This window comes from Syngnathus acus, chromosome 1, assembly GCF_901709675.1.
Source record: "Syngnathus acus chromosome 1, fSynAcu1.2, whole genome shotgun sequence".
NCBI classification, from domain to species: Eukaryota; Metazoa; Chordata; class Actinopteri; order Syngnathiformes; family Syngnathidae; genus Syngnathus; species Syngnathus acus.
The window spans coordinates 15261728-15272607 of NC_051087.1; the positions used below are offsets into that span (position 1 = coordinate 15261728).

General features: G+C 50.4%; 1 protein-coding gene, 1 long non-coding RNA gene, 1 other non-coding gene and 1 pseudogene across 3 annotated transcripts; 2 read left to right on the plus strand and 2 right to left on the minus strand.

The window, feature by feature from the left end:
- Positions 1–482: 482 nt before the first annotated feature.
- On the plus strand, positions 483–1685 carry LOC119124951. The gene is made up of 7 exons (XR_005098376.1): positions 483–569; positions 657–776; positions 847–957; positions 1041–1076; positions 1152–1286; positions 1352–1495; positions 1621–1685. It is a non-coding gene; the product is annotated as an uncharacterized LOC119124951 (long non-coding RNA).
- Positions 1686–3360: 1675 nt separating this feature from the next.
- LOC119122327 (limulus clotting factor C-like) lies at positions 3361–4208 on the plus strand. Its single transcript, XM_037250706.1, has 6 exons — positions 3361–3365; positions 3448–3514; positions 3581–3714; positions 3789–3832; positions 3897–4070; positions 4132–4208. The coding sequence occupies exons 1-6, from the start codon at positions 3361–3363 to the stop codon at positions 4206–4208; spliced, it is 501 nt and encodes a 166-aa protein (XP_037106601.1).
- Positions 4209–8306: 4098 nt separating this feature from the next.
- On the minus strand, positions 8307–8425 carry LOC119130174. The gene has a single exon (XR_005099372.1). It is a non-coding gene; the product is annotated as a 5S ribosomal RNA (ribosomal RNA).
- A 763-nt stretch (positions 8426–9188) lies between these two features.
- On the minus strand, positions 9189–9297 carry LOC119130186 (annotated as a pseudogene).
- Between the last annotated feature and the right edge of the window lie 1583 nt (positions 9298–10880).

Below are 10880 nucleotides of genomic sequence, written 5' to 3' on the forward strand. Positions count from 1 at the left end.
TGCGAGATGATGACAGTGATAGTAGAATGTTGTCCAGAGAGTGAGGAAAGCATAAGGGCAACACGCTGAGCACATGTCACCAATGTCGTCCACAGGACCTCATCTTGTGGGAACCAGGTTTTCCAAATAAAGAAACCTGCGGTGCTCTGTCGGACCTTGGACTGACCTATACCCTCGGCGGCAGCCTCGCGCGGAACTAGATCTGTCAAAAAGGTGCGCAGGCCGCGCGCTGTCACCACCGGGCACTTTTTGTTTACGCTCATGCTTGTTCTCATTTGCTCTCCCTTGCAGCCAAGTCCACCAGTCCTCCTCCGCCGCTCCCAGGTGGGTCAGGGGCCGGCGGCACGTGTTCCCGCCCGTGCGCCATCCGCGGCGATTCTCACCACTTGTGCCTTGCAGGCTGGAGCGACAAATGCGGCTGGGAGTGGCTGGACAACCCCGCCAATGACTTCTGCTACCTGATGAGAGGGAACCAGCTGAAAGCTGGTAGGAGGCGCGCGACGACTGCAACCTCCACGATGCCCATCTGCTCACTATCACGGACTCTCACGAGCAGGCCTTTGTGCACGGTGTGTGTGTGTGTGTGTGTGTGCGTGCGCAGTCTTAATGTCTGCACTTGTGTTTTGGCGCTACCATGTGGAAACTTTGATCCAAAGGTCACAGCAAGGCCGTGCTCACCACTCCCTCGCTGTGGCTGGACGCCGACGCCCCCTTCGCCGAGAGCGGCGGCCGGTGGGCCGACGGCTCCCCGTTCAGCTACGTCCACCTGAGCGCCGGTTTGTGGCGAGCCACGCTCATGTTCCCATTCAGGAACTTAGCGCTTAGTCTCTGTTGGCCCCCTTGCAGGTCACCATGGCGACAAAGTTGGGGGACGCTGCCTTTCCTTTCTCATTGACAACGGCGACTGGAAATTTGACGTGTGCGAGATCAAGAGAGGCTACATCTGCAAGAGAAGAGGTAGGAGGGCGGGGCGGGGCGGGGTGGGACGGGCCGCGACCCTCTATCTCAAGGCGTGCTGACGTTTGCCTTTGGTCTTGCAGCGGCGACAGCGCAACAAGCTCCGCTGCCTCACGCCGGTAAGAAATTGCCGCTTGCAAAGATGGCCGCCAGAACTAATTAACCTGCCCTGCCTCGCCCCCGCCCGCCCGCAGGTTTCCTCAAGCAAGAGATATGCGAGAACGCCGACAACCGAGCCATTTGCCCCGAAGACAGAGTCATGCGCATCCAGTCGGCCTTCTACGGACGGAGGAGCAGCAACGTCTGCTCGGCCCAACGCGGCTCAGACGGTAGGAGGCCCCGCCGACTGTCGGCCGTCCTTTAGCTGATGTGTCAACTTGGTGCCCTCTCGCAGCCAAATGTACGGTGGAAGGTGCCCTCCTTCACTACAGGAAAGAGTGCGACAACTGCCACCAGTGCCTCGTCAAGCCCATGAAGGAGGACCCCTGCCCCGAGGTCTCCAAATACCTCCAGATGGTCTACACCTGCGAAACGGACGGTAGGTGTCGTCTCGTCTTTGCCAAATGAATTGTTGTGTGCCGCCGCCGCGCTGCCTTTACTGCTGCGGGTGTCCATGCACAAACCAGGTAAGCCAATGAGGCCCTGAATAACATTTGTCCAAAGAGTGTTTTCACAGTTTAGGCAACACCCAAGGCAGCCTGAAAAAGTTGAAGCTGAGAGCCTCCTCCTCATTGAGCGTATTCGGCCCCGACAAGGCTTGCCTCAATGGGAAAAGTTGCTGGAAACCGTTGAAGCGTACGTGGAGAACTCTGACACCGCCACACACACACACACACACACACACACAAAATCTGGCTTCTCCTTCCTTCCCTCAGCTATGGACAGCTGGATCGAGGTGGACTTAGAGGAGATGAAAAAAGTGACCGGGATGGAGATCCAGATGTGTCCTTGGGCCTCTTCCAGGCACTGGTCCAGGTTTAAGATGACCCATAGTTTGGACGGACAGGACTGGACCGACCACTCCCAGATAGTGAGTGGGCAGCCGCGAGCCAACTTGCTCCACTCTCTCTCCTCTCTCTCTCTCTCTCTCTCTCTCTCTCTCTCTCTCTCTCTCTCTCTCTCTCTCTCTCTCTCTTTTTCCTCTCTCTCCATTTCTTTCTCCCTCTCTCATTTTCTCTTTCTCTCTCTCTTTCTCTCTCTCTCTCTCTCTCTCTCTCCTCTCTGTCTTTCTTTTTCCTCTTTCTCTTTTTCACCTTTTCTCTTTCTCTCTCTCTCTCTCTCTCTCTCTCTCTCTCTCTCTCTCTCTCCTCTCTCTCTTTTTCCTATCTCTCCTTTTCTCTTTCTCCCTGTCTCCTTTTCTCTTTCCCTCTTTTTCTCGCTCCGTCTCTCTCCTGTCTCCCTTTCCCTTGCTCTCTTTCTCTCTTTCCCTCTTTCCCTCTTAAGATGACCCATAGTTTGGACGGACAGGACTGGACCGACCACTCCCAGATAGTGAGTGGGCAGCCGCGAGCCAACTTGCTCCACTCTCTCTCCTCTCTCTCTCTCTCTCTCTCTCTCTCTCTCTCTCTCTCTCTCTCTCTCTCTCTCTCTCTCTCTCTCTCTCTCTTTTTCCTCTCTCTCCATTTCTTTCTCCCTCTCTCATTTTCTCTTTCTCTCTCTCTTTCTCTCTCTCTCTCTCTCTCTCTCTCTCTCCTCTCTGTCTTTCTTTTTCCTCTTTCTCTTTTTCACCTTTTCTCTTTCTCTCTCTCTCTCTCTCTCTCTCTCTCTCTCTCTCTCTCTCTCTCCTCTCTCTCTTTTTCCTATCTCTCCTTTTCTCTTTCTCCCTGTCTCCTTTTCTCTTTCCCTCTTTTTCTCGCTCCGTCTCTCTCCTGTCTCCCTTTCCCTTGCTCTCTTTCTCTCTTTCCCTCTTTCCCTCGTTCTGTCTCTCTCCATCTCTCTTCTCTCTCTCTCTTTTTCCTCTCTCCATTTCTCTTTCTCTCTTTTTCTTGCTCCGTCTCTCCCCTGCTTCTCTTTCCCTTGCTCTCTTTCTCTCTTTTCCTCTTTCTCTTTCTTTCTCTCTCTCTCTATTCCTCTCCATCTCGTCTGTCTGTCTGTCTTTCTGTCTGTCTGTCTGTCTGTCTGTCTGTCTGTCTGTCTGTCTGTCTGTCTCTCTCGCTCTCTCACTCTTGTCTTTCTCGCCAGCTTTCCCCCGGAGCGACTCAAACCCTGATGGAGCCCATGCTAGCCCAGTTCATCCGCATCCTGCCACTGGATTACCAATGGAACGTCGGCCTCCGCTTTGACGTCTTGGGATGCACGCTTGACAATAGGCGAGCTGCCGGCGCTGCGCTCACCGTCAAAAAGGAAAACCAACTGTGACTCTCGCGTCCGCAGATGTGATCAGCTGCGACGAGCAGTTCGTCAATGTCGCCTTAGACAAGCAGCCCACTACGTGAGTGGTCCGAGCTTTCCAATCAAGTGCGAGTCTCGCAACGGCCGTGTCGTCCGCAGGGTCTTCTGTCCGCCGGGTTGCGCCAAATTGGACCACCAAGTCTACGGCACGTGGGTGTACAAAGAGGTACGTGACGGCGCCGCCCGCCACTCGCCTTCCTGGGCTCTGACGCGGCGCTTTGCGTGAGCGCAGGAGTCTCACATCTGCGCCGCCGCCATTCACGCCGGCGTCATCGCTGACAAGACTGGAGGACAGTGCACCTTGCTGAAAGCGCCGCCGGAGAAGAGCTTCAAAGCATCCAAACAGAACGGAATCCTCTCCAAACAGTGAGTGGCCCGCTTTCAGCGCGCGCTCTGATGACAGACGCCGGCTTAACGCGAGCGCCGGCATCGATCCGCAGATTGAACCAAGAGGGGCCTTTGGCTTTCACGTTTGCCGACGGAGGTGAGTTGCCGAAGCGCCGTGGCGTCAAACTTGTGCGTGACACCTGGCGATGTCTCATGGGCAGAGATGAGATGCTTGGGACCTGAGTGGGAGGAGTTTGCCGGCTTTTGCTACAACATTTTTGAGGACAAGAAGACCTGGGCCGACGCTCAGCACGCCTGCGGGACTTCTGGCGCCCAGCTGGTGTCCGTGGGTTCCCTAGTGGAGCAGGAGTGGCTGAAGACGACTTTGTACTTTGGTACGCTGCCTCGCCTCGCCTCGTATGTTCGGAGATGTGATGTCACGCCCTTCCTCTGCAGATGACAGCGACACGTGGACCGGACTCAATGACCTGGCTGTTCCCGGCATGTTCGTGTGGTCAGACCGCCGCCCTTGACCTAACCCTTGACCTTCTGGGCTGCCGGAGAGCCCAACAACGAGCTCCCCTTGGACGACAACTGCGTTGCGGCGGCTTACCAGGTGAGCTTGCAGGCATGCACGGCTACGCCTCCACCGGCAGCCACCCACACACCCACCCACCCCTTTTGTCTTTCAGGCGGGACGCTGGATGCGGATGTTGTGCACGCAGCTCAATCGCTTCGTGTGCAAGATGCCCAAAGCGCATTACACCATCGCCGCTGGAGAGCCCGAGACGGAAAGCGGCGATTCCAAGGCCTTGTCCATGGTGTCGACTGGAACTGTGAGTGGCACGCAAACGCTTTAGCCCAGGGTTGTCAAACTCATTTTTATCGCGGGCCACTTTGTCCTTGTGGCATCCCTCAGAGGGCTGTATTTTATATGAAATATTTTCTTCAGTTATTGTTCAAATTACTATGGAAAGGATGAATACAAATCATTAAAAAAAAAAAGTCACACAAAATTGGTTTTAGCAAAAATCATGGGAGTCGACATGGCGGGCCTGATTTGGCCCCCGGGCCTTGAGTTTGACACCTACGCTTTAGCCGCTTGCTTCTTGATTTTGTGGCCAAATGCGTGGATTGCAATATACCGTTGCGTATGCCCAATGCAGTGCAAAGACCTTGTCCTGGAAATGATGAAAGGTCTTCAGGTGGGAAGTACCATCACCATCAAAGGGCAGGGCAACGACAAGACCAAGAGGTACACCAGGGTAAAGAAGGCAATCGTTTGGGGAAAGCGCCAACGCCTGTGTGTGTGTGCATGTGTGTGTGTGTGTGTGTGTGTGTGTGTGTGTGTCTCGCTCGCAGCTTCCAAGCCAGCTTGCTCAACGCCGACGACCAATCCATCCTGCAGCTCAAGCTGGACGCCGAGACCCAAACCGTCACGCTGAGCTCCCAACTGTACAGCGACCCGGACCAGCAGCAGCTAAACCAGCTGCACGTTGCCCGTATCCCCCTGCAACCTGGAGTGGACTTCAAGGTAACGCTCCATGCCGCGCACTCGCCAGTGCCCCCCGCCTAATTGCCTCTCTCGTTCAGATCGTCATCAGCTGCGCCCAGCACGTCTTCCGCGTTTTGGCCGGGGGCCACCGGCTGCACTACGCCTACCAGCGCCACCTCCGACTGGCAGACATCACGCTGCTGCGACTGCATGGCGACGTGTCGCTGAAGGTTGTCCGCCTGGCGACGGCGCCGCCCACCTGAGCCGCAAAAACTACGACAACCCAACAGCGGCGGTCTCGTACCGTGCGCTGCCCGATAAGCTAAGTTTGTGCATGTTTTCTTGACACCTCAAAGCACTTACTGAGGTTCAGGAGAAAAGCTGAGTGAGGAGAAAAAAAAAAAAAAAAAAAAATTACAGCAGCTATCCAGTTAACCAACTGCAAAAAAATCTAGAAAAAAAATGGTATTCCTTTTGTGTTATACAATATCTATATATGTATAAAGTATCTATGTATCTATCCACTGCCGCCATCTGGAGCTTATGGCTCCTAAAAAAAAATGTTTTTGAGTGACCTGTTATGAATTTTACCTTTTGAATTGTAATTATCTATCAAAATATCTATCTATATATCCGCCGCCGCCGCCGCCGCCGTCTGGGGCTTATGGCCCCTAAAAAAAAAAAAAATGTTTTTGAGTGTCTTCTATTTAATCGAGGTTTGGCTTGAAGATTTGAACCTAAGCAGTTTGTCCCTTTGTTTGACCCTTGACCTTTGTTTCCCATGATGTACTCCAATGTTATGATTATGTGTGTTCAATAAAATTGCAAAGACATCCTCAGTTTTTTATTCATGAAGCTAATTTGATGCTAATGCTAAGTAGGATCTTAAAACTTGTAAGCTGGGGCAGGGGCCATTTTGTTCATCTTTTTGTGGATGTTAAAGGGCCTGTAGCACGTGCAGACGTCAAGGAAGGCGCTCCTGTAGTTGCTGTTCATCCAGCCATAGAGAATGGGGTTGACGAAGGTCACATGACAAGGACATGGCCACCACGTGGAAGGCGCTGAAGAGCAGCTTGAAGTCGTCCATGTCCACGGCAAGCTGGAAGGCGTGCAGCGGCAGCCAGCTGACGGGCACTACCGTCACCAGCATCTTGGTGGTCTTACGGCGGCGGCGGTGGGCGCGCGACAGGCGGCTGGCGTTCAGCTAGCTCCGAGGAACACACAAAAATAAAGGTATTAGCATTCCAATCAGGTGCTAGCAGTTTTGGCGGTTGCAAGTGAATGAGTAAAAGTAGAAGTAATTTTCAAACACAAATGTCAATATATATTTTAACAAATCAGCTTTGTTTTGATACATTTCTAAACCTTTGATTCAACTTAATTTTCATACATTTCTGGACCTTGCAGTGGTATATAGGACTATGTAGATTGCGTGTCTGGCATTGAAACTTTGGTTGTATTCGGGACAGGACTAGATCAGCGCAAATGCTTCCTCCCGCTTCTTTTTGCCACCAAATGCTCGCACACTCTCCGCCTTCGTTGAAAGCCGTGACGAAAACGGGGCGAGCGAGGCGCTGCCCTCGGGCAAAGCTTTAAAATGACATCAGAAAGTCCTGCTCCACGGCTTGCGGGTGTTTTGTCAAAGGGCGACAGCAGCTGTTGCATGGGGCAGCGCGCTCCGCTGCGCCACCTTTGCGCTTCGGTGCGTGACTGCGCGTGAGCTTACCTGCTCGGCTTTATAAGCCGGCCAGGTACCCCTGACCCGCATCTACTCACCACTGGCCCATTTGCAGAGACCTGAATAATACCCGGCGCTGCTTCAGAGCCTTGATTCTCCTTCAACTTCAGTTTCGGCTTCAAGTTCAAGTTCTCCTTCAACTCCCTCTTCTGCTTCATTTTCTGCTTCAACTTCAAGTTCTCCTTCAACTCCCTCTTCTGCTTCATTTTCTGCTTCAGATTCTGTCTGCGTGGGCCAGGCTGCCCGATTGGACATCATGAGCATCCCCACCAGTGCCGGCTCTACGCAGGGGCAAGAGGGGGCAACGCCCCCTTAAACAGATGTCCTGCCCCCTCGAAACAAACTTTTAGAAGTGAAAAATCCGCTGATAGAAACACACGTTAATGAGCCCCCTCTCTTCTCTCATGTCGGTGCAGTGTGTGTTCTCACACAGCCTGCTGTCAGGACTCCGCGCCCCTCCGTAAATATCCAATCACTGTGTGTATGCAAATGAGGCAAGACGCAGCCAGAGAGTGTCAAGTTACAGTCAGCGCGGTAGGAGTTGGAAGAAGCAGTAAAACTCCACCAAACTCGTCGTAATGACCCGTGATATAACTAATGATTAACGACAACTCAAATAATAGTTAATATAACATTCATATTATATGTTCCCCCCCGGAGAGATTGCCACCTTATTGTGGTCAGGGGGTTTGCGTGCCTCAGTGACCCTAAGAGCAATACCAGCAGAAGCCTTAATCTTCAGGTGGGACACCCAAGCTGGACAGGTCTTAGTGTAGAGGCCTGACAGAGTGCAATCCACTTCTCCAGGTTGAGATCTGGACACACAGCTAACAACTGCCGTGAAGAAAACACTAACAGTGTTAAAAATGTGTAAAGAAAAAAGAAAAAAAGAACATGCCCCCTTCACATTTCTGACTGCCCCCTCTTATGTGCATTCCTAGAACCGGCCCTGCCCTGAAAACCAAGAATTGGCGATTAATGGAAACATGGCTATCATGAAAAGTTATTGACAGCTTTTTATGTGGTAGCACAAATTTGCCATTGCGACCTGCATTTTGCTGTATCAAAGTAAATGTCATGAAAAGTGGAAATACCCTACACCAGTGGTCCCCAACCTTTTTTGCACCACGGACCGGTTACGTGTCAGAAATATTTTCGCGGACCGGCCTTTATATAAATAAATATATTTACTATATATTTATTATTTAAATATTTATATATATAAATAGGATGAAATAAAATGATACGACTGGCATAAAAACAAATATAAACCACATAAAAATAAAACGTTGAATTAGTGGGATCACCGAGCTCTTTTTTATATATATTTTTTTTCCCCTTTGCGGCTTGGCGGCCCGGTACCAAGTGACCCACGGACCGGTACGCGGCCCGGTTGTTGGGTTACAGCACCTGGTATTCCCAAGCAGTCTCCCATCCAAGTACTAACCAGGCCCGACCCTGCTTAGCTTCCGAGATCGGACGAGATCGGGCGTTCTCAGGGTAGTATGGCCGTAAGCCATGAGCGATCTCAAAATCATGCATTTTATAGATACAATCGCCCCTGAAAACCAAGACGGCGTTTCATGGAAACATGGCTATCAGAGGCGTAGCCAGGAATTTTTCCAGTAGGGGCGCACGCCCACAGGAAAAAAAATCGAACATCACCCACGCCGTTCGCTGATCGCTAAAACAACATCCGGGTCCGGGAGGCAAACGGTGAATGGATAACATCGCGCACATAGAATAGCGCAAGCACATTCGCGCAAGACCGAAAGAAAAAAACGGCATGAAAATGAAGAATCGAAAAAGCTCGATTTTTTTCAACCGGGGCGCAGGGAGTCCTAACCGGGGCACCGCCCCGGCTCGCCCCGGCTTGGCTACGCCTCTGATGGCTATCATGAAAAGTTATTGACAGCTTTTTATGTGGTAGCACAAATTTGCCATTGCGACCTGCATTTTGCTGTATCAAAGTAAATGTCATGAAAAGTGGAAAAACCCTACACGGAAGCGCAATGTGTTGTTTTGGTTTCTTTTACAAATAAAGACTGCTGCTTTGAGTTCACAGGGAGCCAGCCTCTTTATTCACTGTACATAGTCTGCTCTCTAGCGGTAAAAGACGTGAACTACAATGCTATGGATGACGCCACACAATATAGGTTTGAAACTCGGGTTATAATTTCAATGTCGGAGTTTAAACTCGGCTTGCAGTTTCCGAATGCCATACGTAATGGGTGTTGTCAAAATTTGCTTTAACAATTGAAGTGGAGAAAAAAAAAAAAAAGCTTACAGCACCTGGTATTACCAGGCGGTCTCCCATCCAAGTACTAACCAGGCCCGACCCTGCTTAGCTTCCGAGATCGGGCGTTCTCAGCGTAGTATGGCCGTAAGCCATGATCGGTCTCAAAATCATGCATTTTATAGATACAATCGCTCCTGAAAACCAAGACGGCATTTTATGGAAACATGGCTATCATGAAAAGTTATTGACAGCTTTTTATGTGGTAGCACAAATTTGCCATTGCGACCTGCATTTTGCTGTATCAAAGTAAATGTCATGAAAAGTGGAAAAGCCCTACACGGAAGCGCAATGTGTTGTTTTGGTTTCTTTTACAAATAAAGACTGCTGCTTTGAGTTCACAGGGAGCCAGCCTCTTTATTCACTGTACATAGTCTGCTCTCTAGCGGTAAAAGACGTGAACTACAATGCTATGGATGACGCCACACAATATAGGTTTGAAACTCGGGTTATAGTTTCAATGTCGGAGTTTAAACTCGGCTTGCAGTTTCCGAATGCCATACGTAATGGGTGTTTGCTTTAACAATTGAAGTGGAGAAAAAAAAAAAAAAAGCTTACAGCACCTGGCATTCCCAGATGGTCTCTCATCCAAGTACTAACTAGGTCCTACCCTGCTTAGCTTTCAAGATCGGGTAGTCTCAGGGTAGTATTGCCATAAGTCAAGAGGCGACTCAAAATTTTGCATTTTATGGACACAATCACCCCTGAAACCATACCTAGCAGCGGCAGTACTTGATGGCTGTTGTAGAAGTTTCCTTTCACAATTGACGTGGGGAAAAAAAGGCTTTCAGCACCTGTTATTCCCTGACGGTCTCACTTCCCTTTTTTACAACCAGGTCCGAAACAGGCTTTCTTCCACGACTTTTCGTGTTTCATGGAAACATGGCTATCATGAAAAGTTATTGACAGCTTTTTATATGGTAGCACGAATTTGCCGTTGCGACCTGCATTTTGCTGTATCAAGATAAATGTCATGAAAAAGGTAAAAACACTACATCGAATCGCAATGTGTTGTTTTGGGTTCTTTTACAAGTTTACCCTGCTTAGCTTCCGAGATCAGAGATAGGGCGTTCTCAGGGTAGTATGGCCGTAAGCCGTTAGAGGACTCAAAATTTTGCATTTTATAGACACAATCGCCCCTGAAACCATGCCAAGCAGCGGCGGTACTTGATGGCTGTTGTGGAAGTTTCCTTTCACAATTGACGCGGGAAAAAAAAAAAGGCTTTCAGCACCTGGTATTCCTTGACGGTGTCATGTCTCGTCCCCAGTTTTGTTGTGTGTAGATTGTCATCGTCTCTGTGTGTCTGTGTGCTCGCCCCTCCCTTCCTGTGTGCCCATGATTAGTGTAATCATACTCACCTGCCTCTTGTTACCTGTGTTGTATTTAAGTTCTGTTTGTGTGCCACTCGCTGTCGGAGCATTGCATGATGTTGAAGCTCACTGTCACGAGGTTTGTTTGGTTCCTGTCTTTTGTTTCACGTTTTTGTCGGGCAGTCCTGTTAGTTTTGTTGTTAAGTCACGTCAGTTTGCCGAGTCTGTCTGTTGAGTTTCCTTCAATAAACCCTGGTCCAAGCTGCACTTGGTGGCACTGCTCCATTTCCACACTCCGCCCGTGACAGAATGCTCCGACCACTACAGCGACCAGCGCTTGGACCTCCCTCTACCATCAGCTCCCA

Excerpts from the sequence above, each read along its gene's own strand:
- LOC119122327 (XM_037250706.1), top strand. Across the intron at positions 3,515-3,580 it reads GCACGTGGGTGTACAAAGAG|GAGTCTCACATCTGCGCCGC; the intron begins GTACGTGACGGC and ends GCGTGAGCGCAG. Across the intron at positions 3,833-3,896 it reads TTTCACGTTTGCCGACGGAG|AGATGAGATGCTTGGGACCT; the intron begins GTGAGTTGCCGA and ends TCTCATGGGCAG.